Here is a 26229-nt window from a genome sequence, read left to right as displayed (position 1 = left end):
AAATTTTGTCTGAATTTTCCGTGCCAAATTCGGGAAATTTTTATCGTGTTCCAATTCCACCGAAATGTCAGGAAATCTTGTCATTGAAAATTCACAATCTCGTGGAAAAATAAAACAGAACTGTAAATTTCCGTTCTATTTTTCCTTGAAAATGAATAGAGAACCTGAAAATTCTGGTAAATATATTCTTGAATTTTCAGGAGATCGTGAAATTTCAGACAACTTTTCTTCTGAATTTTCAATCTGTTGAAAATTCAATTGAATGTATTGCTTAATTTTCACGATAGGTTTGAAAATCCAAATTGTCCTTGAAAATTGAATTTGAATTGATCATTCATCATGAGAAACGTAATTTTATTGAATTTTCAAGATAAATCAAGAAGTCCATGAGCAACTTAGTTTGAAATTGAATTTAAGTTCAGAATATTGAGAATTCAACTGCATCTGTTACTTAAATTTCAAAAAATTTCTAACAGTATATTTTTAGGACAGTGACACTGAATGCGATTTAAGGGGGAAAATCATGGAATTTCAGATTTCACTGAAAATTCAATGCAATTTGACACTGAATATTTATATTAGATAGGGAATTCAAATAAATTAAGGATTTTCCATCCTTATGTCCCTTAAATTTCTGGAATTTTCCTGAATTTTCAGTGAAACCTAAAATATCATGATTTTTTCCCTTAAATCGCATTCAGTCTCACTGTCCTGAAAATTGGTACTCAACTGTCCCTGAAATTTCATTTTTTTCTAACAGTATATTCAAAAATACATTTTCCTTCGCGAAAGAATGCGAATGGATTCCATATTTGGCAAGGAAAGGAAAAAAATGAGAACGTAAAAATCTGGAAATAGGAAAAGCATTGTATTGTACTTGTAGAATTTTCTTCACCATTGGCTTGTTACATCACAATTGTGCCGAAATCCTCGTTTATGCGATGATTCATTTCATGGATAAGATTTATGCTGATTATTCCATATTGCGGTAGGATGATGTGGTTTTCAATGACAGTTTGTCGATATGGTTTGAGAGTAACAATAAGAGTAAGATTCATCGGTGATATATGCAGAAAAATTTTGGATGACTCCGAGGCGGAAAATGTTAATAGGAGTTATTCTTGCCAAGTCTCAACAGAAAAGAAGGAACAATCGATCATGAGTGTCACACGTGCACTATTTACTCAATAATGAATAGCAAAACACCTGGGGCAACCGTAACTGACATCGCGCTGTGCGATATCTCTTGAATAGAAAAAAGAAAAAGACTAATAAGGCATAAATTAACCGTGAAATATGATGATAAGAGCAAGATTTTCTACAGAGAGATTATCTGTTGTTTAATGATCCTGCAGAGACGTCATCGAATAAGTCTTAGCCCTTTCGAAGTTCTGAATTTAAATAATATATACAAGCGATAGGTACCTCATACAGTTAGTATATATTCATCAACTTGGGTATTAACACATGTAATAAACAATAAATTTTTCAATCCTTCACTTCTTTAGCAACATATTCTGAATCTCTTGCAGCGATTTCCCTTTCGTCTCCGGCATCATAGTCATCATAAACAGAGCCAACAGAAACATCATCAACGCATATAGATAATAAGTGTAATAATCAATCCAATCAATTAGCATCTGATACGTTTGTGTAACTAAGAACGCAACGAATCCCGATGTAATATTGGAAATACAAGAGCAATAACTTTTGATATTCGGGGAAAAAATTTCGCTCAGAATAGTGCTGGGAATAGGTATGATCCCCAGGTTGATGCTCATTTCCAAGAGTATGATCGAAGCGATGATCAGCCACTGAAGAGATGCAGGATCAAAACCTACCTCCAATAGCTGATAATGGATAGCTATACCAACTAACCCTGTCCCAAGTCCCACAGCAGCTGCACTCAACACTAATTTTCTTCCGTATTTGTCGATAGTAAACAGTGCAATCCAGCCTCCGACTAATCCAATCGAGCTTATAACGATGACAGCCATTGCCGGCGCAATTACTCGTATCTCTCCTTTCGTCAAGATAATTTCCATGTAAAAGCCAACAGTGTATAATCCACTCAGCTGCATCAGAACATACAAGGTATTCACTTTAATCAGAGCAATTCTATTGTGCGGACGCATGAATTCATTCCACAGATTCTTGTACGTCATCGATCGCTTGTCCTTGATGAACATTTGAAGTGATGTCAATTCATTCGGAACATCAGCATTTCTCTGATACCATCTAATCGCAGCACTAGCCTCTTCCACTTGGTCTGTCAGTACCAGATAGTGTGGGGACTTGGGAAGCCAGTAGAATGTTATAAGAAATAGAACTGTCACAGCTAATGCAAATGCAGCAAACATTGGAATCGACATGTAAGCACCAGTGAGATTGCCCACGACGTAGCCAATTGACATTCCATTTGCGATTACACCAACGAGAGCACCTCGAATAATAGGATTGGAGATTTCTCCTATGTATAATGGAAAGGAGATGAAGAACATGCCTGTTGCTAGCCCCCCGATGAGTCTTGATACTTGGATCCACACGGCAGAGTCAGCTAGTCCGAGAGAGATAAAGCTCACTGTCTGAACGATGCCAATGTGGAGGGCAGATGTCTTGCTACCGACTAACTCCACATCGATTGCTCCAATGATAGCTCCAGCTCCTCGGCCTATGTTGAGAAGCGATGCGATCCATGATCCTTCTGATTCTGTCGTTGACATGGGAGAGGTTGAGCTGAGGAGGATTGCGAGAGCAGGCGATGTCCATCCTCTCTCAAGACCGACCACGAATGACATCAAAAAGACTGCGGAAAAAGTGTTGTTGTAATTAGTAACATGGGCACAGGAAGGTTAAATGAGACGACAAATATACGGAGAATAAAATACCGAAAAGGTTACTGTGCTAGCATGGTAAAATGGGTTCATTTCAACGCATACTGAAAAATTTATGTACCAACACCAGAAACATGGCTGAGAATTTTTTTCGTACTCAACAGTGTGACGCGTATCGCTTTATCCGCGTCTTTTTTTTACGGCCTTTTGAGTCCCCTTTTCGGGTTTCCTTTCGGCACTCCATCCAACCGTATGCATGCGACTTTGGATTCCATACTGTACCGTATTTGCACCCCTATAGAACATAGGAGTAGCATGGGAAACCACAGAACATCCATGCCGGTACATGCGGTTACTTTATTAGCAACCTCGCGCTCGCTAGAGCCTTCCGTTGAAAGATTCGGTTCCGCGGGGAATCGAACTCATAACCTTTCGCACACTAGACTTGCGTCTAGCCCACTCGGCCACCGATGTCGGTTTATACACGTCTTGGAATATTATTTTAATGATTTGTACTTAGCTTAGGGAAACGCTGATTCTTGCTGAAAACTGCCAGAGAAACGATCTCACGGTGATCCGAGTGACATTTGACTGTGTAGAGATCATTGTCAATGACAGTGCCAAGACAATGTTAGTGGCAAAAACCGTGAGAATGCTTATCGCAGAATTTTGAGAGCTGAAGCGTCTTTGAGATCCCCTAGTTCGACAGAGTACGATTGGGAGCCGAACTGGACGGTCGAGTCCAATAATTCCCAATCCTTAGCGCCATGTAACCCGAACCCGTTAATCTGTTATCTTATTCGGACTCTCACCCAGAAGCTGAAGCTCGAGAAAGCCGACAGATATTGTCTTACCAGAAGGTCAACATCTTGGTATGACTGTTCAATGAAAAACTCTCGAGCTGAGGTGATTGAACGATGACCAGTGATGCCGCGAGACGGGACGAGATGAGAAACTGTATCTTCTCGTCTCGTCTCATCAGGAAACCATTCTCTCCTCGCGTCTCGTATCGAAATACGAGAGCAATTTTTTCTCTCGTTGCGTTGACAATTGAGAGATTCTCTTACCTCATCGCGTCTTGTTTCGCCTTATCTCGTCTCTATAATCTAATTTACACGAAAAAAAATACACAGAAGGGTAGAAAGGGGGAGCTCTCTCGACTCTCGTCTCGCGTCTCGTTTCTGTCGTTCTCGACCGGCTTTTCTCGTCTCGTCTCGTTTCTGTCATTGTCTCGAATGACTCTTCTCGTCTCGTCTCGTTTCTTTCGCGTCTCGCATCACTAAACGATGATAAAGTACAGAACTATCGACTCATGTTTCCACAACTCTACACTGCAAAGCACTCGATCTACAAATAGGATTATGGCATTGGATTTCTTTTCCTGTTAGCTAGATCCACTAGTGTCGGAGTATGTGCCATATGGCAATGAATTTAAGGAATCATTTTGTATTACTTTCGAATGCAGCAATCCATTGGGGCCACGAACCCTCTATCAGCAATGTGTTCTTGATCATGAACATGACCGTGATGGGTAGGCACTACTGATCGGTCCATGGCAGCAAGCGCCGAAATGCTCATTAGAATTAATGAAAAGTGCCATTGTTGATTCTTGATTAGATAAGGCTTCCACGCGTGAGCGCAGGGGAATATTGCTGAATCACAAGACTGAATATGAAGTGAGTTATGTATTCATTCTGTTTGCAGATGATTTCTAGAGTCAAGTGGGAATATTTGAAAAATATTATTCGATAATGGGATTGCAGAATTTATGATAGAAAAATTATATTTGAATCATTCTAATTGTTCGCGTAATTTCGCGAGGTTTAATAGTGTAATTTTTATAAAATGGCATCATTTTGCCACTACCCTCGTTTGTAAGGTCCCAGTATTTTTAAGGGGATACGTGGGTGAAATTTAAAAGTCTTCACTGGGCCTTGGGACCTATTGAACAGTTTATGATATATGACGGAATATGGGAATAACTAGAGAAAATCGCGGACCCGATCGATTTTGCTCGCTGCAACCACGAAAAACTTAATTTTTTCCTATTTTTACCTTCAAAATGCTCCTTGTGCCGTAGTTTTCATACGATGTTAGTATTTTTTTACATGTTCGTTACACTCCAAAGAATAAAGTTAAGCATCCGTTTTGCTTCATTCGCAAAAGATCATGAATAAATTAATTTTGAATTGCATAAATTTTACTCCACCCTACACTGAGAGAAAAATGACAAAGTTCTCAAACAAGTCTTACTTGTGCCAAGAAAATAGTTTTTTGAAAATGATCAAAAAAGGATTTTTTTGTGCCGAGCATGCAGAGGGTGCGCCGGAATGAAAAGTTCTTGTCGCAAAGATAGATTTAGTAGTTAATCTATAAACTGCTAATAAAATATTTGTTGATAAATTTTCCTCTATGTGAGATATTTTCATCCTGAAAAGGCACCGTCTGGTGTGAATTATCCGCCTCTTGAGCCAAATATTTCGTTGCTGTCGAAAGCAGAGCAACATGTTTGAGACTTTCAAATTCGAACCAAACAAATTCTTTTTTGGCAATTTTCAACTAGCGATTTTGTTGCCCCAAACAAGATTTGTTTGACAACGTATTTGTTTTTCCCTCCGCGTAGAGACGCGAAAAATTTATGAAATTCAAAATTCATTTATTCATGATCTATTACGAATCAAGTAAAACGGATGCTTAACTTTATTCCTTGGACGAAAACTACGGCGCAAGGAGCACTTTGAAGATAAAAACAAGAAAAAATTTTTAAAGACGATCTTCAAACGATTCTTTTTCTCACCACCAGATGTACGCCCATCCACCAGATCTCAATACACTCATTTCCTTTCCACTTTGATCCTCTACTCTCCATTCATTATTTTTCAAAAAATCCCATTCGACGATTCCGTAAACTTAAAATTTTTCGAAAACTTCCAAAATTACCTTGAATTTTCCATAAAATCTGGAAATTTTCTCAATTCTTTTTTTTTAGGAAATTCGAGAGTTCTGTGAAATTGGTGCGAAAACTCAAGTAATTTCTCAAATTTTTAACATTGCTTAAGCTGTTTTTATTTCAACGGATCAGAGGCAGTGTTCGGAGTCACGTGACACTTCGTTATTATTTTATAACCCTTTTTTTCCTCTAAATTCCAATTCTCTTAGAATTCTTTAATGCCTAAAGGAGGTTAGGCGGTGTTTGAGGTGAATTTGAGAGTGAATTTCTGTGGTTCCCGGTAGCTTAGTCGGTAAGAGTGCCCGGCGCGTATCTGGGAGACCCGGGTTCGATTCTCGGCTGAGTGAAGCGGAAATTTTTTCTCTCTAAATTCTAATTCTCTTAGAATTTTTTTTTTTTGGGGCTTTTTCACCGAGCCCATTTTTTCAATGTCATCTGTCAACGTTCCCCCTGAAACATTCCTGAAATATCCCTCATGCGAGATATTTCCAGTTCGACTTTTTCCAATTCCAGTTTTTGCTCCGTGATGTGTTTTTTGATAAAGGATTCTATTTTTCGAGTGTTGATAAATACGATAGATACGCGCTGTTACTTTATTCTGCTATCTGCTAATTTTTCTCCCGGTATTAGTGGAACCTTCATTGTGCCCCCCCCCCACATTTGTTGTAAATAAATTATTCATAACACGTATATCGAACTGAAAAATGAAAATTGCTGATTTTATTATTTCACTTGAACTTCTTCAACATATTCATTTCTGATTTGGACATTTGTCATGATCAATAATTGAAAGGTCTTGCATAGTTAAATTGAGTTTCCCAAGAGCATTTGCAATTTCGTCCTGATGCTTTTGCTGCAATTTTGGACTTTTTGTCCAAATCCATACGAACTCCACGCTAGAAATTGAAAAAAGAATTTACTTCTTGATTAAATTAGATTCATGAAACTAAAAAAGTGTTTCATCTTACGCCTGGCCTTTCTCCTGTTTGCAGGAATGCATTATTGCCCAAAAACCCCAGTTTGCATCCACAAACGTGGATTTGATTACTTTGTCTCGTGAATATTCGGGAAATGTCAGGTTGTAGCGGGCAATTGGTTGTTCATCTTTCGGAATCATTTTGCCTTCCCAGAAAATCCAAGTGCCTGATCTATGGAAAAATTTAAATTATGCTCTCCATCTAGGAGTTGAAGTCCAATTGTAAGTGTAAGAATATGATTAATAAAATAGAGGTGATCAACAAAAGTTCCTCAAAATAATGTGCTGCAAGTGAGATGGCAGACGAAATAAAATAAGAACAGTAAAAATTTAAGCGGAGATGCAACTAAAACTCCGGCGGTAAAAATTACTATATATGTTGACCCAGGAATTTTTAAAAATTTTACATGTATTCCAGGCATAATTTGCATTTTTTCTGCTATCAATAGTTTCTGCAAAACTTCTGAAATGAACTGATCTTCTTTCTTTGAAAATTTTCCTCACCTCACTGAGAAAAAAACGACAAAGCTCTCAAACAAGTCTTACTTGTGCCAAGAAAATATTTTTTTGAAAATTATCAAAAACGGATTTCTTTGTGCCAAACGTACAGAGAGTGCGCCGGAATGGAAAATTTTTGTCGTAAAAATAGATTTAGTAGTTCAAAAAAAAATGCGTTCTTTTCACACGCAAGAAATGTTATTTCTAGCACTACTCCTTCGTTATTCGATACTCCCATATGTCTTTTGCTCCGGAAAAATCTTTGGATTATGCGAAACAAGGGATAGTAGTTTTTCGTTGCGGCTGTTTAATAATCACAGACAAGAAATGAACCCTTAAATGCAATAATAATAATGATATGATAGCAATCTTGTAACTTCAGGATAAAATATTTGTTGATAAATTTTCGTCTATATGAGATATTTTCATCCTGAAAAGGCACCGTCTGCTATGAATTATCCGCCTCTTAAATAGCGCGGGGATGATACAGAATATGAATATACTAGTCGAAATAATATCTTTCACTGAAATGAAAGACTTGTTTCCACAATTTTTTATTTGCTTTTTATTCGGATATAAATATAAATCTAATATGTAACTGAGTAAATTGATGAATTTTCCTCTGAGGCTGGCGTATTACCCATCTACCCGAATTTAATCCACATGAATATTTGAAGAGAAAAAAACTTACCGACGAATGATGGAACTGACATGTTCAACGAGATATCCATCTTTACCCCTGTAGTATGTGATTACTCCGCAAGCATTATCAGGTTCATAATAATTAGAGATACGAGCCCACTCGTACCACTCACCGATCAGCTGAAGGAATAATTCGCTCATCATTACGACGTACATATTTCCCAAAAATCACCAAACTTTACCTTATTCTCATCGAAATTGGGCATGGCATCTGGCTCAGGACATAAACCTGGATTGGCCCTTTGTGCAAAGCACTGGGCTAAGTACCCAAGTAAAAAGACATAAACCAGCATTTCGATTGTATGTGAAGAGGTGGCGGTGAGATTTTCTGAATAATTAAATATTGCACGTATTTATATGGAAAGAAAAACGTTATAGTACACTCTTTGAAAGACTTCTAAAAAAAATTTTCTCTATCATCGCTCGCTGCATAACTTATATACGTTTGCAACCAATCATTTGCATTTCAAAAATAGAAAAATTGAAATTACTAATTCCGGAAATTTGAATTGATATAATTCAAATTTGAAAAATTGAACATTGAAAATTTAAAAGTTAAATTTTTCACATTTTGTTTATTCCATTAAAGTCGATACCAGTTGAGTTCCTGAATAGTGATGCCGCAAGGGAAGACAAGGCGAGAGTGCACTGAGGGAAAAACGAAGAAGTTGTCGAATGTCTTGTTTGAGCCAACAAAATCGTTAGTTGAAAATTACCAAAAAAATAATTGTTTGGTTCGAATTTGATAATTGCTCTACTTTCAACAACAACGAAATATTTGGCGCAGGAGGTGGATCATTCATACAAGACGGTGCCTTTTCAGGATAAAAATATCTTTTATAGAGGGAAGTTCATCAAGAAAGGTTTGGTCCCTAAGTTACAAGATTGTTGTCACGTAATTATTATTATTTCATTTACGAATTTATTTTTTGTCTGTGCTTATTGAATAGCCGAAACGACAAACTACTATCCCTCGTTCATAATTGAAAATCTCAAAATTAAATAAATCCTGAATTAAATTTGCCGCCCAAGACGACTGTGAATCAATGAGGAATAAGCGTGACAGACTTGTGAGATATCAATAGTTATCGACTTTAAGTGTATTTAAGTATATGCACGCACGAAAAAATTTATAATAGAAAAACCTATCGAATTCGTTGGAAAATTCTATTGAATTTCTATTAAACTTTCTATTAGTTTTTGGCCGATTCTATTGAAATGTTCAATAGAAAATATTCAGTAGAAAAAGTCAATAGAATTCAATTTTTCTATATAACTTATTCTTTTCATATATTTTCTATAAAATTCGCTCGACTGAAATTTTCTAATTTTTTTTCATTCTATTTTTTTTCTTCTCATCACGAAAATCAAATGAAAAAACTTGGAAAATTTGAGCCGAGGAAATTCTATAGAAAATATCTCAATAGAATAAGTTATATAGAAAAATTGAATTCTATTGACTTTTTCTACTGAATATTTTCTATTGAACATTTCAATAGAATCGGCCAAAAACTAATAGAACAGTTCAACAGAAATTCAATAGAATTTTCCAACGAATTCGATAGGTTTTTCCATTAAATTTTTTCGTCCGCGTGTTCTTTTTAGAGTAGGAAAACGTGCATTTTCCGGGAGCAAAATACGTATGAGAGCATGGAATAACGAAGAAGTAGTGCTAGAATAGTATATTTCAGCACGTGTGGGGCAATATCGTCTTTAACGTGTGTGGGGTTTACAGCATGAGTCGAAGGCGAGTGATGTAACCACACACGTTAAGGACGAAATTTCCCAACAAGTACTGAACAAAATTTTCTTACACTGATGGCGGTGGTTATGTGGTTAGAGTGTGGGATTGGCATGCGGAAGACCCGGGTTCGATTCCCGGGTGGGGGGCCAAAATAGGTGACACTCTAAATCTCACAGTTTCATTGTCGAGCGGGAGTCTCGCAAGAGATGACTGTACCTGGGCAGGTTTTTCCCTCAAATGAGGTTTTCCCTTGCCCTTCGGCGAATGCAGTACAGGGGGTTGGGGGTGGGAAGGGAACAAATCGTAAAATCCCGAAAGGGTAAATGAGAGAAAAAAAAAATGAATTTACATTTCTTGCTTGCACAGAGAATTTTTTTTTTTAAAAACTAAATCTATTTTCGTAATGAAAATTTTCAATCTCGGCACACACTTTGCATGTTTAGCACAAACAAATCCTTTTTTGATTACGAGATCGGCCGCGCGTGCTGCACATGCGCCTTCTCATCTCCTCTCGTAGTGGCACTTCAGTGGGGCTATATACACCGGGAGCTGAAGTACAGCCAACATTATGTCTACTACTGCCCAAGTCCCGGTGGAAACGTTTTTGATTTGTTCATGAGTTCCCGTCACTTTCCGCACTCCCTGACGGTAGAAACGCGTAAAATAGAGGAAGTATCACGGAGAGAAATTTTTGATAAAAATTACCCTACCGTTCTATAAAAGTGTATCATGAGTCATAGTTTCCTCACTTTCATCCCGAAATTTAGTAAAAATCAATATGTGATGATCAAATTTTATTCTATGCAAGAGAAATTTTATCCTGACCCATAATAAATTTTACCCTTCCAGTCCAGTAATTTTTATGTAGATAAGAATGAAAATTCTAGAACGGTTGGTAAATTTTACTCTACCGGTACAGCAATTTTTACTCTACCGGCACGGTAATTTTTATTTTTATCAGGATAAAATTTCTCTAATGTAGAATAAAATTTGATCATCACATATTAATTTTTACTGAATTTCGGGACAGAACTGAAAAAACGATGACTCATGATACACTTGTATAGAACGGTAGGGTAATTTTTATCAAAAATTTCTCCGTGTAGATACCGTTTCTATCGATATACGGGTGAGATCGACAAAACCGGCGCGCGGTGTACGCTACTTTCAAACAAGTGCATAAAGACTATATGTAAATTAAAGTATTTTTAACCTTACCCATAATGCATGATAAAAAAATAATAATCATAGTAACAATACATTTTTTTTTATTCAGCATTTTGATTTTCAGCCATATTCATGGTTTTCTAAAAACCTGTTTCTTTGTTCAGTTTTAATTACGAGCTACTATGACCAACGAAAGAAATTTCGAACCCACAGATTTCGTCTCAAATTTTCTCAACTTTCAGAAAAAAAAATAGTTTTTATGAATCTATACATTTTGGCATGAAAAACTCGAAAATAATGTTTCAAACTGCCATTTGAGGCCATTCCCCAAACTTTTTTTCTTTTTCTCTTATTTTCATCGTAAAGTTGAGAAAATTTTCCAACCAAAACATATTTTTAATTTTGGCGCTTTCATTAATTCACGGGTGAAATACAGGAAAAAACAAAATTTGGTCCATCAAAAAATTAGATTTTCTAAAATATTTCAGGATTGAAGCAAAATAGAGATTTTGTGATAAAAACCTTTTTTATAGGGCAAAATAAGGTCTACAAAAAAGGTTATTATAAAAAGTCGCTATCTCCTTTCGATTCCGAGGTATTTAGAAAACTAATTTTTTTTAACCACCAAATTTTGTTTGTTCCTGCATTTGAGTTGGATTGTCTACGAGTCTACTTTATAGGTTAATGAAATAACCTTTTCATTTAATAAATCCTTTATTAATTACTTTTCGTATACATAAGTATGAATTTTAATAAAAAGAACCCCTAAGAAATACATATGTTAACCATTATTTTAGTTTCACGCAATATACCAGGGAAGAAAACACACGCACCAACTAAAAAAAAACTTATTTAAGAAATATATTCTCCTGAACTGGTTCAGACGAACTTTCACAAAGTTGAAAGAAATAACTTAAAAAGTAAAAATACCATTCATGACGCATCTATTCAAGTCTTGCTTACTTAAATACTGATTCTATATTTTATATATTTTTTGAATAAAAAATATGAAGTAATAAATTTTAGTTTTACGACTTTCTTCTTGTCTCGTTCAACAGGTGTTTTTTCAGCTGGTATTCAGCCTCGAGAATTTTCAGTTGGAGTTGGTGTTTATGGAGTTGCACGATGAGGATATTCATTTCCACTCTTTCTCTCTTCATGCTAGATTTTTCAGCGGCTTTGTCTCGTTGGTCTTGTGAAGGGGCTGGATTTAGGTACGGGATTGCGTAGAGGAGTGGGAGTTTCACTTGTGGTTCTCGGGGGTAGATCTGACGATTTAATCTCAGGGCTAGCTTTGATGGATGCAGCAGGACTTACGTTTTGTAGAGCGTTCAGGCCCTTCAATGGTACTGAGGTATCTGAGGGATCAAATTTTTCTTCTCATAGAATGATGATATTTCTCTGCACTCAGTTTCTGTAGGCATTTTTATCCATTTTTCTAATAAGAGGTCATTAATGGCGTCAACTACTCGATGAACGTACTTCCAAACTGTCGTTTTATGAACACCAAAAACGTTCACTACGTCTCTGTATTCACATGTACTGGCTAAATAATATAGAGCAATTGCAACTTGTTTCTCGGGGGACACAGGTTGTCGAGGTTGCAGGGGATTGAATTTGGGTTCCAGGGCCGGACGCAAATCATTCACCAGTTCAGTAAATACTCTACGCTCTATACGGAAGCTGTCTATCCAATCATCTTCGTCATACTCTTGCAGCACCGTCACTTCCCAGAAATCGACAGAACGGCGTTTCATCCATAACGATCGAACACTTGGTTCTCGCTGTTCAAGTACTGCTTGACGAAGGACATTCAAGCGTATTAGTCCATTCCGTAATCGGTGAGTGAACTGTGAGTTCCGTAATTTTTACTGAACATTTCTCTCCGTGTACAGTAAGATTGGACTGAAACTTAAATATGGGAAAATTTCATGAGGCCTTATTAAATTAATGCACAATATATTTTATTTCATAAATGACAAAAATTACATGTCACTAAATTGATAATATTTTCCGAAATGAAAGCATTCGGGCTGCACTTGGAACAAGCCATCCAAATCGAACTCGCCATTGTCAGTCATCTACTTTCAAATCAGCGTTGCAATTTTCCCGCGTAGTAATTATGAACACTTCAATTAGTTTTGGAAATTATCATCGATCAGAATTGGGGGCACTGTTGTTGATCAACGTCAACGATTTCGGGCTTCGGTATGTCAACATATCGTTCAACGAAACGTTCAGCCTGGTTGCCAAACAGAGGATGACGCACAGGAGTCCTGGACAAAATCCATACGTACTGCAAACTAGAATTAATTGAAACACAAAGTAGAAATCATTATAAATGTTACGTTTATCTGTAGCGGGAAATTGAACCAAACCAGGTGGGAAATCGCTTTCGTCACTACATAGTCATATTTTTGCTAATAAATTAGTAATTTGCTTGCCAATGAAAGTTCGATGACGACATAAAATTTAAAAATTATTTTCTCTCGTATACCTTTTCGAATTTTTACGATTTATTCCCTTCCCACCCCCCAACCCCTTGTTCATGTTTGAAATTCAGACAAATTTTCATTTTATTCGGACGTTTTTTAGTGTCTGAAAATTGTCTACAAAAGGCGAGGGGCTATTCACAGGCGAATTGGGTGACACCGCGATTACAAAATGTAATCGATTACCCAGGATTATGAGACTGATTACATTGATTACCATTGCCTATGTGATAACCGTGATTATCAAGAGCACAGAATGTGATTACATGATTACAAATGATTTCGTCGATTATATTCTGTGATTACTAAACATCTTGAATAATTGAAATCACAAAAAGTGGCCTCTTATTAAATATGAATTGATGGAATAATTAATTATTAGAACCTGCAAAGAAATGAGGAAGGAGGGGCGAGGATTAGAATAGAGGAATGCAGTCTCCATCACTCCATCTAAAAATTTGGGCATTTATAAGTGCTATCAGCAAAATAAATTTACTGAATATCTACCATTGATGGAGCATGAAACTTACCAGCAGATAATTCAGAGATAATTTAGTCGTTGGTTTTCCAGAATAAGAAGAAATTTTAACTCTGTTGAATCAATTTTCTACGGACAAATGCTCTGTGCAAAACGCATTGGCTGGGCAAGGCTTTGAACCATAAACATCTGGGATTCCAAGAAAAATTGATCCAGGAATCTCTGAGACTTACCGTTGGTAGAAATGACGCGCTCGAAAATTCAAAAACAAAATTCACGGTCTCACTAGGAGCAACTACGAAAGATTACACTGATTACAAATGGTTACAGTGATTACAAATGATTACCACTTGATTACAAATATGGTAATCATGTGATTACAATGATTACATTGATTTCACCGTGATTACAATTAATGACATCAGCGAGTGACATCACGATTACGCCTGTGAATAGCCCCTCGACAAAAGGTGTGCGAAACTCAGACATTCGTTTTTACTGTGATGGTCTAAAAATCGCATATTCAAACTCCTGAGATCGAAATTAGTTATCCTGACATAAATAACTGAAAATTTCGAATTTGACGAATAAAATACCTCCATTCGTCACCAAAAATACTGTCTTTTATCCGTACCTCGCGTCTCCGTAATTCTGACACGCCCACTGTACCGCGTAATGATCGTAATCTGTTGTCAAAATCGTGAAGTTTGTTTTCATGCCAAGTGAGGGTTTAGGGAACACGATGTCGAAATTCGCTGAAGGTGCCTCGCCGATTGGAGTTGCTTTTCCTTCCCAGTCTACTTTAGCTCCAGAACTGCATGAAATTGACAAAGACAATGAATGAATTCGCACTGAAGAATATAAACCTTAATACTCGATTGTCTTACTTAGCCAGCAGTGCATTGAATTTAAGTTTTCCAATTCCATCTCCAGTTTTTATATAATTCCATCGCGAGCACTTATGCCCCGGTTCGTACAACGCATTTTTGTTGTGAGATATGACGTACCAAGGGCCCGTAAACTAAAATGAATCAGTATAACAATAGGCGATAAACCTAGCTCATTTGCAAAAAAAATTGAATTACATTGAATTTTTTCAGAAAATGCTATCGATTTTTTGCCAATTCTAATGGAAAATTGGGCAGCTTTTGTATACATTGTTTTTCTACAAAAAATGTTCATTAAAACAATCTCTTAGAAGTCTATAAGACAACGTGGAATTTTTGATGAGATTTTATTTAATAAAAAATTACGAGTGCGATGGAAATGATAAATTCTTTGCCTTCAAATATTTTATTTATTTGAGTCATCAAAATCGATGGTTTTCTCTACAAAAAAGGTCATTACGAAAATTTTGTTATCTCCCTCATATTCCGAGATATTTCTCAAAACCTCAGTTGAGGCCTAAATTGACTTAAACCGTTTTATCCCTTCACTATTGAAAACAAAACGTATGAAAAAATCCTATAGAATTTCGTATAGGATTTTTCTGGTGGGATTTCCTATAGGAATTCCTGTAGGATTTTCTATAGGATTTCCTAGATAAGTCACTATAGGGTTTTCTATAGAAAGTAACACACAAAATTGCCACTCGAAACCAATCGGTCACAAGGGTCAGGATTAGGGTTATAAATCTGATAGGAAATTCTATAGGGAATCCTATAGCATTTTTTCATACGTGAACGCGTAGAAAAACTGCGGAATTTGTCAGTAAAATCGGCTAAGAACTTATAGAATCTCCTACAGAACTACGACAGATTATTCTGTCAAATTTCATAACTAAAGAAACGTTTTCAGAGAAAACTGAACAAAGGTTTTTCTTCCCTTGACAGTCAAAAACGAAAAATGTTGTGATACTTACCTTCTCAGGATTGAAGTTTGGAACCGCTTTGACTTCTGGACAGCGGCCTAACTTTCCAACTTGAGCTAGGATAGGACTAGCCATCATAAGGATGCACACGAGATAACCAATCATCTTCATCATGATAAAATGAGACCCTCGATATTTTTGAAATTTTGGTAGAGCAGCTGAAGCTTTTGGTGAAGCTATGCCTGCACGAACCACCGATACCCCTTTTTATGCTGAATATTCTAATTTTCTTATCGCGTTACCTGAGTGATCATTCAATGGTGGTGGAACTCAAGATAATTTTGACATCTCTTCAATACTGATTCATATCAAATACTCATTTATATTAATTGTTATCTCCAGTGACTTTTTTTATGAGAAAACACTACGGTCTAATTTATTTATCGAAGCCAGTAAAGGAATAATTGAACAGAATGATATGAATATTGGATAAATGTTAGAAATTAAATAATCGGATGGGGATATTTTTCCGCCTCCGATTGGGCGCTGGTAAAGGCATAATCGAACAGAATGAGATGAATATTGAATGAATGTTAGAAATTAAATAATCGGATGAGGATATTTTTCCTTCAGAAATTGGGGTGTTTGAATTCTTCTTAGCTGGACATGTCCTCGAGTTTATTCTATTGGGAAATTCCTGGCTGATGCGATTTTTTTAAAGGATCTGGCTGGGGCCGCCCACAATACACACTGTTGAAAAATGTTGGCTGAAATTTCCGGAATAGTTTTTGAATATTTTTATCAAGTGCCGCTTATACTGAAATTTCAAGAAATTTGTCATTGAAAATTCACAATTTGATGAAAAAAATCAATGGAAACTGTAATTATCAGTTCTATTATTCCACGAAAATTAATAAGAATCAGGAAAATTCGGTTTAATATATTATTGAATTTTTAATTAACCCATGATTGGTAATCATATGAGGGTAACGCCGCTGTGCGTCGTTTTTCGTTAAGGGGAGACGGAACCCCTTTGTCTACATCAAATCTTAGAATTGTGTTTTCTCCTACAATTATTAATTTCTATCTATGAAATTACTTTATCGACTCGATTGCCGCATTGTTGAGTCAATGAAGTAGTTTAATGAATAAAAAATAATAATTGCAGGAGAAAACACAATTCTAAAGATTCATAAAAACGCAGGGGTTCCGTTACACTTAAGGAAAAACGCAACCCCTATGTGTATGAGAATTTTTAGAATTCTGTTTTTTCCTGCAATTATTATTTTTTATTTAAGCAACTATTTCATGCACTCAACAATAAAATAATTGAGTGGATAAAGGAGTTTCATTGATAAAAAATAATAATGTAGGAGAAAACACAATTCTAAAAGTTCATATACACACAGATGTTCCGTTCCCCTTAAGGGGAGACTACTATGAGTTTTAAAAGTTGTGGGTTATTGGAGTGAGACTTTTCATACGTTGAAGATCGATTATATAGATCTGAAAACGAATAATTAGTGCAAAAAAAATTTTTTTTTATCATTCGTTTGCCCGAAAACGCTTAAAATGCCAAAAACAGTTCAGGGCCTCCAATTTTTGAGCTACGAAGGATTTTCGCTGATTTGTCATTTTCTCATTGAATTTTTTAATTGAGTTGAATATTTCGGTTGAAATCATTCAATGTAAGAGTTAGAAGATATTTAACTTCGTGTCAAGAACTGTTTTGCTCAATATCTCGCAAACTACTGGGCCGATTTTATATTTTTCTCTAAAATACTCATCTTGCTATAGTCAAACTAAAATGTCGTTTCTCTGGAAAATTGTATTTCAATAGTTTTCATTGAAAAATCAACATTTCGACAATGGAAACCATCGCAACCTGTGGCCTGAAATTAGGTTTCTGAGGGAAAAGCAGATGTAGTTGGACTGTATCTTCTATCAAGATCAATTGAAATATAAATACCGGTGCATGCAAATTTGTTTTGGTTACTTAAGTGGTCGAGATATTTGCATTTTTATAATTTTTTCGTCTGAGAATGACTTTGACATTCCATAATACGCGTAAATTTGAAGTGAACATCTGAAAATTTGGCTACTAGTCAGTATTATCCACAGAGAAAAAAATGTGACAGATTTAAAAAAAAAATTTCAAGACTCTAGAACCCACGATTGACGTTCGGAGTGATTTCGATATTAAAATATGACAGCAATATTGTGCCACCTAATTTATTTGAAAATTCGAGGTAATTTTCCCTAACGCAAAGATCGACGGAGTATGTAAATCACGGAAATTCGTTTCTCTCATTTGTTTTATTTTTTTTTTGCGATTTTGTTCAAGTAACTAAAGCTGTGGTTTTACAAAATCGCAAGTATACTTTCCATATTGAAAATTCTAATACCTTTATCGGGTTATTTCAATCATGAATTGTGGAGGTAAAACTCAAAATAACTTCGACATTCCGTAAACACTAATTCATATTAAATACTAATTAATATTAATTGGTTTCTCCGTACACTGGCAATTTCATAAAAAAAGATTGCATTGTTTATTCCACCACGATGTATTTCTTGAAACAGATGAATGAATAACAGAAGAAAATGAAATGAACATCAAATAAATATTAGAGTAAAAAACATATAGATGAGCACATTTTTCTATCACAAAATTAAACTAATTCCTTTTAGCTGGACAATTCTTCTGGTCTGTTCTGTAGAAAAATGCTCGGCTGATGTGATTTTTGTCGAGGATTTTGTAAGCCTTCTCCACTACAGGTACTGGTGGCTGACGTTCTCTAGTTAAAATCCAGGCACTCTTGATGCTACCAAAAAGAAATACGATCATGACTACCTATTGAGAGATCAAGGTACACAGAGAGAAATTTCTTGGAAAAATTCTAGTATTAGTACTAGAAAAAATCACATTTCCGGACTGAAAAATTCCTGTGCTGATGATATAAGTATTCTGGTTATTTTTGGTAATATTTCCAAGAGTTTCTTGTTAAATGTGTGGGAATTGTGTGAACATTTCATAGAAATACAAGGGGGCTACGCCTCCTGCTCTCTCCGCTCGCCAACTGCAATATGACGCCCGTGTCCCTAATTCTGACTTTTTTTTGACTCCCATGACCTTTATCGGACCCTTATTTTGAACCTTGCGACTCTTAGTTCCTGACCCTTCATTTCTGACTCTTGGTTTTTGACCCTTCATTTTGGAATCTTAATTTTGAGTACCAAATTTTCATCACCAAAAGTAGACTTGGATTTTGATAATATAAAGAGAGCCCCATATGACCCCATAATCCTTATTTAGACCTTTATGCTGACTCTTTTGCCCTTTCATCTGACCCTCATGACCCTTGCAATCCTTAATCGGACCCTTTTGACCCTTAATCTGACCCTTGTAACCCTTGATTGGACCCTTTTGACCCTTATTTGGCCCTCGTGAGCCTTATTCTGACCCTTATGAACCTTAGTTTTCGACCCTTAATTTTGGAGTCTTTATTTCGAGGATTTTAATAATATAGAGCGAGCCCCGTATGACCCCCATTGTCCATTATTCTAACCCTTATTTTGACTTCCATGAGCCTTGTTTAAACCCTTATTCTGACCCTTGCAACACTTAATCTAACCCTTTTGGCCCTTAATCTGACCCTTATGACCCGTTTTCTGACTCTTGTAACCTTTAGTCTGACCCTTTTGACTCTTAATCTGACTCTCATGACCCTTATTCTGACCCTTGTAATTCTTACCCTGACCCTTTTGACCCCGAATCTGATCCTCGTGACCCTTATGTCCCTTAGTTTCTGCCTTATATATTTGGAGTCTTAATTTCAAGTACCAAATTTTCAAGACAGGCAAGAAAATTTCGCGTACTCCCTAATACAACTCCCAGTGCTGGCACCAGAACTTTACTGAAAAATTTCTCTACGTGTACAGTGGGGAAAACGTACCTGAATACTCCCATGTTTGTGCAACTCCAGAGAACAGCGTATGAATCATAATCTGTTCCTAAAACCCAATGAGGTGTCGGGTATTGGATCGGAAGTGATGGATAGGAAACTGTCAGTTTCGGATCATCTGCTCTGCTAATTGGGCGAGCAATAGCTTCAAGGTTCGATTCAATGCCAGTTCTACAGAAAACAGAGTGATATTGATGATATTATTTCGACAGCTTAATAACAGACAAGTGTATCAGCAGACGACGTCCGCAGCATTTACGCTGGTCTGTTATTAAAATAATGTGAATAAAGTGAAATAAATTTGAAATAAATTTTAAACGGAAGTTGATATGAATAAAAACATTGTGGTTGAGTTCGTGCTCAATTGGCAGCCTAATATTATTAATTATGATCAATTCAGAAGTGGCAAAATAACATAGAGTCTGATGAGGAAATTAATTTTTCGAGATTAGAGAAGATTAAAATAAAGAAAAGGTCTTAAAAAAACGAAAAACATGAATGAAAATGTTATGCCTAATACGAAAATTATCAGCAGTATGAAATTTTTGTGATAAAAAATTCATGTTTCTGGGTATCTCAAATGAACAAAGTGCCCTACTCTAACGCGCAACTATTGTTTAAGAAAATAATTATCGAGAGAATTTGGTGAATTAATTTTTTACTCTCGTCAAAGTTAGAATTCCTATATGAAATTGTCACTGATGAATCTTTTTTTTGGCATTTTAAATTTATTGTATTGAAAAAATTGTACAGAAATTGTCTATACGGATTGCGTATTGAATTTCTATAGGATTTTCGTATATGATATTTGGATATTTTTTATACAAATTATTTCTATACGATTTCTATAGGTTTAATCCTATACCACCCACTGCCACATGTATAAACATTTCGCATGTAGTTGCGACATTTCTCTACGTTTTTCTCTGGAGCGTTTAGACATCTTTCGTATGAAAACAAAACTTTATGTAAAAATTTATGTATAGAAATAATTCGTATAGAAAATATTTGTATAGAAATATCCGAATATCATATACGGAAATCCTATAGAATTTCTATGCGCAATCCATATAGAAAATTTCTATACGATTTTTTCATACGTGGCTACCCTCAACGACTTACGTGGAGTTTGCATGTGCACTCAGAGAAAAAATTACTTTTGACAAAGATCATTTCCTTCATACAAGAAAATATTCTCTTGCCAATTTCAAGAATCGTGAAATCTCCTCGTAAATAATTTCGTGTTCACACTGAGAGAAAGAGGTCTTTCAACAGGATGAGATTCTCTTGTGGCGAGAAAGTTTTTAAGCGTTAGTATAAGTCTTCCCATAAATTCATGCAGTTTGCGTTATATCTAGAATTTAATGGATTGTGAGAATTCACACTTTCCCAATCTGATCACTCATCATCTTCAAGTGAGAAATTCTTGTGTTGATTACACGACGAACACTTTCATTATCAATTCAAGTGTATAAAAAATTGATTTCAAGTGTTGTGCTCTTTGTGCAAGATTTTATGTAATCAAAGTCCTGATGAAAAAAAATTGTAGATATAACGCAAACTACATGAATTTATGCGAAGGACATAATTTCTAGTCTTGAGAACGCTTAAAAATTCTCTTGGGACAAGAGAATCTCATCCTGTTGGAAAACTTTTTTCTCTCAGTCTGAGAACGAAATTATTTATCAGGAGATTTCACGATTTTTAAAATTGAAATATTCTCTTCATACAAAAGAATATTTTCTTGTATTCGCCATCGCAACGTAGACGTGGGAGCCATCAAGTGGTCTCTACACTAACTACTCTTGGCGGGCAACGAATGAGATCACTGGGTTCTTCTTGATCTCATTGGTTGAGCTCCATCATTGGTTCCCTCCTAGGGATCTCATTGGTTGCCCCCCAGAGTAGTTAGTTTGGAGACCACTTGGTGGCTCCCACATCTACGTTGCGATCGCGAATTAAGTAAACTTTTTTTATCAAAAGTAGTTTTTTTTTCTCAGTATACTACTTTGCTATGGCGACCGGTCGAAAAACAATGAAGGTAACATGAGAATGTCATTTACCATTTGCATAATAGTTCTACCGCTCCGTAATAAACATGTAAAAGTTCATTTCAACCTCTCGTGAATATTTCGGCAATGAAATTTAACTTCAGCAGTAAATTTTCATGCGAGAAATAAAACTTACAATGCTGATGTTTGAGACGTAACAATTCTCAAAGCTCCATTCTGGCCAGCGGAATAGTTAAAAGTCCCACACTTGGCCCCAAACTCGACGATGGAAAAGTACCTTTCAGCTTCATACCACTTCCCCATGAACTGCGAAAAAAACCATCACTGAATGACAATTCCGAAAACCCTAGTAACACACTTACTAGCCTCTAAGCGTCTCTTGCGCAAGATTCAGTTCAGCTTTCCAATCTTACTTTCGTCGTGAATTCGAATGACTGACACGTACATCAATGATAACCTCAGTGCCATTGAACTTGAATCGAGTGAATACACGCGACCCCAAACTACAGAAATAGAAAATCACACAGCTTACCGTAGTCATATTGAGACGTTCAATGGTTTCTACTTCCGGACAAATTCCAAATGTGGGTAATAACGCCGCGCAGTGGCCCACGAGGGACAGCATGACAACAATCCACAACATAATTCGGAATGAAATTTCTAAAAAAAATGACATCAGTTGAAAAATCAAGAATTCTGTGAACTCAAGCATCAAGCTTTTACAAACCATCTGTTTCCAGATAAAATTTGACGTATTAAATCCGTTAAAAATTATCCCTGAATTTTCGCGCTTACGTGCCGAACAAGTCTTTCAGTAATTTTTCGCAAAACAGTAGTAAAAAATGATATAACTCTGAGAAGCATTGAAAGTTTTTTGTGGTCGTACAATTTTTACTAGAACTTTGAAGAAAAATCTTGAAACACCTGCAGTGTTGAAAAAATTTGTCTGCCCTAGTGGAAAAACATAAGGTGGAGGCGTAACATGCCTGATCAGAATTTCTAATCGGACTTGATCAGTTTCTGATCGAGACCTGAGCAGAATTTCCACTCAGGTGAATTTTCCGGAAAAACACCTTGAATTCGATTTAAGGATATCCAAGTAACTTCTAAAGTTTGGTACAGATCACACTATAGATTCAACCATTTTCAATCATCAAATTTGTCAATTAAATCGCATGAAAAAAATTTGAAAAAATCAAGAATATTCAGCGTCATTTGAATTACATTTTGCACCAAATTATTATTTTTTGAAATATTCGTTACTTATCAGTAAATAATTGAAATTGTGTCAACTTTAGGAAACGTTATTATTTTAAACATGAAATCGATTTCTGGTAAAATGCTGAATATGAATAAATTTCTTACGATTCCGAACCAATGATTTTTATGGTGGAAAATTGATTGTTTATAAATTATTCATAAGAAATGCTCGTGATTTTTAAGAATTACATTTTTTTAATTGTTTCATCAATCTTCCTCCAAAAGTAAACTTTCAGATTTAAAATTTTTTTTTAACGGTTAATCATCCAGATTCAAATTTAGGCCTGCAAATTTCAAATAATAAAATCATTGTAAAATGTTCAGAAACTTAGAGTCAAATGAAAGTTCTGATGTTCGACTGCAAAAATAGAAAAGCATTTCACTGGAAAAAAAATAGCCAAAGTACTTGAAAAAAGTCAATGGAATTTCAAGTTTCTTTAAAAATTCAAGTAAAGTTCCAATTTTTTTGCGGCAAGAAGATGAAAATTCCACCATTCACCGTGCTATTTAGTCGCCAGCATTGCCGAATTCACTCTACACTACCGAGGCACGTTCAGCTAATTTTCGACAACGCCGCATAACGGGCAATTTCATTTAACATGGGAAAAAATAATCATCTGTTGGAAATTGTTTGGTTTCTTTTAGGCAATTCCGGAATTATGTCGTTCTAAAAACTACTGGAATTTCTCAGACACTTCATTTAAAAAAGTTATTGCGCTGCGGCATTTTCCTCATATGGTGACTAATTTAGGGTTAAAATTCTTGAAATTGCATAAATTTTAAAGGAATATTCATGATTTTTCATTCATTTTCCCGGAATAACTAAAGTAAAATTTACACTTTCTCCGGTTTTTTCCTAAAATTATGAATTTTCAATGATAAAATTGAAAATCCTTGAAAATTCAGTGGAAATGTGACTTGTTAGAAGTTTCCAAGGCCCTTACCGGAAATTTCAGTATAAAATTTGCAACGCTGAATAAGGCTACACGTTTACTATAATAATTCAGGAACAATGGTTAACAGATTTTTCTTTCCTCTAACCCACTCACCAATTCAATTCAGGTAATCGACCTGCACTCTCCAAAACCTTCTTGCCTTCTCTGACCTTGACCCCCAAAAATCCCGGAAATATCACCAACAATAGAAATCACCGATACTGCAGCCGATCCACTGCCAAACGTGTCTCACGCACTGCACATCGTCCACTGGCCTTGGAAGCGACACTCACTAGTGAAGAAGTTTTGTCAGTTAGTAGGTCAGTAACGGTAAATTAAGAAGGTTCAAGAAACCCCAGAAGATCACCCGCGAATCGATTCCCAGCCAATGGCAGCATTTCAGCCGATGGCTTCTCCCAATCATTGGCAATTGTTCAACTGCCCATGACCATAAAACAAAATTGCACGTGCGGTAAATTCCTCAAATGACCTCTCTCTCTTTCCCATCACCTCTCATCCTTTCCATGACTAATTTTCTCTCAATTTTTAGCAGCGAATACCTCGCTCATCAACCAGATAACCGCCGAGTCATCGTTTTTATAGATGTACATGAATTTCTTCGGGTCGGTCAATTAGTAACCGGTTTTTCTCCGCGAAAAAATGAGGAATCCACATGTGGTGGTGTGCCAGTTCGCCGCTGGTTATTCAATCGCCCCAGCCAAGTCAATAAAACAGGTGATAAACAAGATACAAGGGTCTGAGGTTTTGACAGTAATAATACAACTCCAATTAAAGTAGAAAACATTTTTATGTAACAATTTATTCACAATTTTTTTGTAATCACTTTTTGTACAGCAATTTTTTTCATTTTTCTCCTTTCATTCGTTATACTTTTTTCATTCAGTCTACCACAGCTACGCTTGATCTACCGAGAATACAATTAATTTCGGACGATTTTAGGCGAGACTGGCTGGGTCTTCATTATTATCAACCACAGCAAGCCTAAATCTCCGGGCATTGACCTTATCATTAAATACGAAATAATTGAGGGAAACCGCGGATCTACGACTTCAAATGATCCGTCTTCTTCGGTTCCTCTTTGGGGAGTTGAATGGGTTTTTCAGCAGGTTCCTGGGGCTTATCAGGCTCACTCAGGGCAGATTCGGTCTTCTGGACGTGTTTGACCGGCTCTTCGGGTTCTTTGGCTGGAGGTGTCTCCTTGCTGATCTCAGCGGTCTTCAAGATTACCTCTGGGACGGTCTCAGGCTTTTTCTCCTCTTTGATGACTTCGGTGAGCACCGGCTCTTCTTTAACCGGTTCAACCTTCAAAGGTTCTGCTTTCGCCGGCGCAGCTTTCACCTCTTCTGGTTTCGGTTCCTTCGCTTTCTCAGAAAGCTCGGCTTTCCTTGTCTGGATGATGATCTCAGGAGCATCTGGGATGATCGAAGATCGGAGATTCTCGCCTTCGTGAGGCTCTTCAACAGGATCTGCTTGGTTTTCGTCTTCTGCTGGGGGATCAGCTGGAGGGGCTGAGTCCAGGTAGGCGCAGTCATTCTGGTCAGTCTTCACGAAGAACGTCTTGGATATCTTGTACTTGTCCAGAACTCCATAAGCCTGAAGAAATAAGAGCAATCTCGAGTGAATTCTTCATTAACCAACGATCGTCAGTCGAAATATTGTATTAACGGTGATTCTTTACCTGCTGGAGGACATCCCCAGACGGCCGACGCTGCCTAGTCATCAGCCAGGCGTTTTGCGCGTGAACGGGCCCGATGCCAGAGCAGCTCCACAAAACCGCGTAGTTCTTGTAATCAGTCTCCAAAACGGCGTAAGAAGTTTCTGGTGTCAACGGGACAGTCGTGTATCTGACGTGAAGCTTGCCTTCTTCAGCCTTCGATGCTGCTGGCTTGATCTCACCCTCCAGTACTCGTTTAACCCCAGTACTGCGTGGTAATAATACGAGCACTCGTAATCATAGTTTCAACATGATGATGGACTAACAAGAATCAGTTACTTACAATCTGTTGGTGACTTCGTTGCTGACACGCAATTTGCAATCGTTTCCCCGGGTGTAGTTAGCCATCACGCAACGGGACACCACCTCCGACAGCTGGAAGTACCTTTCTGCCTCGTACCACACGCCCAAGAACTGACAATAGAAAAGTTGGTCGGTTGGATTAGAAGAAAATTATGATTTTTTTGGTTTTTGGATCGAGAAAGGAACGGGAATAGCTGGCTTACCTTTCCGATATCGAAGTTGGCCATAGGTACATACTCGGGACACCATCCCAAACTTGGTACCTGTGCCCCGACCAATGCCAGGGCAGAGAGAACGAGTAGGACCTGCTTCAACATTTCTCGCGATTCTGTCGTAAGGATCGCCTGGCCCCGCGCTTTTATACATTA

The 26229-nt window shown here is 36.7% G+C and overlaps 5 protein-coding genes across 5 annotated transcripts; all 5 read right to left on the bottom strand.

Annotated features, from left to right (window-relative positions):
* Nucleotides 1–847: 847 nt before the first annotated feature.
* On the bottom strand, nucleotides 848–4368 carry LOC107037613 (facilitated trehalose transporter Tret1). Its single transcript, XM_015256248.2, has 2 exons — nucleotides 4288–4368; nucleotides 848–2806 (listed from the first exon to the last, which is right to left on the bottom strand). Exons 1-2 carry the CDS (start codon nucleotides 4352–4354, stop codon nucleotides 1497–1499), a joined length of 1377 nt encoding a protein of 458 aa, XP_015111734.1. The 5' UTR covers nucleotides 4355–4368; the 3' UTR covers nucleotides 848–1496.
* A 2108-nt stretch (nucleotides 4369–6476) lies between these two features.
* On the bottom strand, nucleotides 6477–8361 carry LOC107037614 (apolipoprotein D). The gene is made up of 4 exons (XM_015256249.1): nucleotides 8143–8361; nucleotides 7950–8080; nucleotides 6753–6932; nucleotides 6477–6680 (listed from the first exon to the last, which is right to left on the bottom strand). Exons 1-4 carry the CDS (start codon nucleotides 8251–8253, stop codon nucleotides 6536–6538), a joined length of 567 nt encoding a protein of 188 aa, XP_015111735.1. The 5' UTR covers nucleotides 8254–8361; the 3' UTR covers nucleotides 6477–6535.
* A 4452-nt stretch (nucleotides 8362–12813) lies between these two features.
* LOC107037572 (apolipoprotein D) lies at nucleotides 12814–15907 on the bottom strand. The gene is made up of 4 exons (XM_015256196.1): nucleotides 15703–15907; nucleotides 14729–14862; nucleotides 14476–14655; nucleotides 12814–13174 (listed from the first exon to the last, which is right to left on the bottom strand). Exons 1-4 carry the CDS (start codon nucleotides 15823–15825, stop codon nucleotides 13030–13032), a joined length of 582 nt encoding a protein of 193 aa, XP_015111682.1. The 5' UTR covers nucleotides 15826–15907; the 3' UTR covers nucleotides 12814–13029.
* Nucleotides 15908–18311: 2404 nt separating this feature from the next.
* On the bottom strand, nucleotides 18312–24065 carry LOC107037581 (apolipoprotein D). Its single transcript, XM_015256204.1, has 5 exons — nucleotides 23938–24065; nucleotides 22161–22288; nucleotides 21804–21934; nucleotides 19608–19787; nucleotides 18312–18476 (listed from the first exon to the last, which is right to left on the bottom strand). The coding sequence occupies exons 2-5, from the start codon at nucleotides 22269–22271 to the stop codon at nucleotides 18329–18331; spliced, it is 570 nt and encodes a 189-aa protein (XP_015111690.1). The 5' UTR covers nucleotides 22272–22288; nucleotides 23938–24065; the 3' UTR covers nucleotides 18312–18328.
* Nucleotides 24066–24720: 655 nt separating this feature from the next.
* Nucleotides 24721–26178, bottom strand: LOC107037580 (apolipoprotein D). Its single transcript, XM_015256203.1, has 4 exons — nucleotides 26065–26178; nucleotides 25842–25972; nucleotides 25523–25766; nucleotides 24721–25437 (listed from the first exon to the last, which is right to left on the bottom strand). Exons 1-4 carry the CDS (start codon nucleotides 26176–26178, stop codon nucleotides 24886–24888), a joined length of 1041 nt encoding a protein of 346 aa, XP_015111689.1. The 3' UTR covers nucleotides 24721–24885.
* Between the last annotated feature and the right edge of the window lie 51 nt (nucleotides 26179–26229).

This window comes from Diachasma alloeum, unplaced genomic scaffold (genome assembly GCF_001412515.2).
Source record: "Diachasma alloeum isolate Michigan unplaced genomic scaffold, Dall2.0 Dall_scaffold_00256, whole genome shotgun sequence".
Lineage (NCBI taxonomy): Eukaryota > Metazoa > Arthropoda > Insecta > Hymenoptera > Braconidae > Diachasma > Diachasma alloeum.
The sequence above is the reverse complement of the archived record's forward strand: the minus strand, read 5'-3'. Positions and strand labels throughout refer to the sequence as shown.

Bases quoted from the DNA above. Each gene is read 5' to 3' on its own strand.
- LOC107037614 (XM_015256249.1), bottom strand. From the start codon at position 8,253: ATGCTGGTTTATGTCTTTTTACTTGGGTACTTAGCCCAGTGCTTTGCA. The intron at 8,081-8,142 runs GTAAAGTTTGGT...TTATTCCTTCAG, and splicing joins CCAATTTCGATGAGAATAAG to CTGATCGGTGAGTGGTACGA. The intron at 6,681-6,752 runs GTAAGATGAAAC...TTCAATTTCTAG, and splicing joins AAACAGGAGAAAGGCCAGGC to CGTGGAGTTCGTATGGATTT.
- LOC107037572 (XM_015256196.1), bottom strand. From the start codon at position 15,825: ATGATGAAGATGATTGGTTATCTCGTGTGCATCCTTATGATGGCTAGT. The intron at 14,863-15,702 runs GTAAGTATCACA...GATTCATTTTAG, and splicing joins CAAACTTCAATCCTGAGAAG to TTTACGGGCCCTTGGTACGT. The intron at 14,656-14,728 runs GTAAGACAATCG...AATTTCATGCAG, and splicing joins TTCAATGCACTGCTGGCTAA to TTCTGGAGCTAAAGTAGACT.
- LOC107037580 (XM_015256203.1), bottom strand. From the start codon at position 26,178: ATGTTGAAGCAGGTCCTACTCGTTCTCTCTGCCCTGGCATTGGTCGGG. The intron at 25,767-25,841 runs GTAAGTAACTGA...ATTACCACGCAG, and splicing joins AACGAAGTCACCAACAGATT to TACTGGGGTTAAACGAGTAC. The intron at 25,438-25,522 runs GTAAAGAATCAC...TTATTTCTTCAG, and splicing joins CTGGGGATGTCCTCCAGCAG to GCTTATGGAGTTCTGGACAA.
- LOC107037613 (XM_015256248.2), bottom strand. From the start codon at position 4,354: ATGTTCATGATCAAGAACACATTGCTGATAGAGGGTTCGTGGCCCCAA. The intron at 2,807-4,287 runs GTAATACAAAAT...CTTTTTCCGCAG, and splicing joins ATGGATTGCTGCATTCGAAA to TCTTTTTGATGTCATTCGTG.
- LOC107037581 (XM_015256204.1), bottom strand. From the start codon at position 22,271: ATGTTGTGGATTGTTGTCATGCTGTCCCTCGTGGGCCACTGCGCGGCG. The intron at 21,935-22,160 runs GTAAGCTGTGTG...TTTTTTTCGCAG, and splicing joins AACGTCTCAATATGACTACG to TTCATGGGGAAGTGGTATGA. The intron at 18,477-19,607 runs GTACGTTTTCCC...TCTTTTTGGTAG, and splicing joins ACAAACATGGGAGTATTCAG to CATCAAGAGTGCCTGGATTT.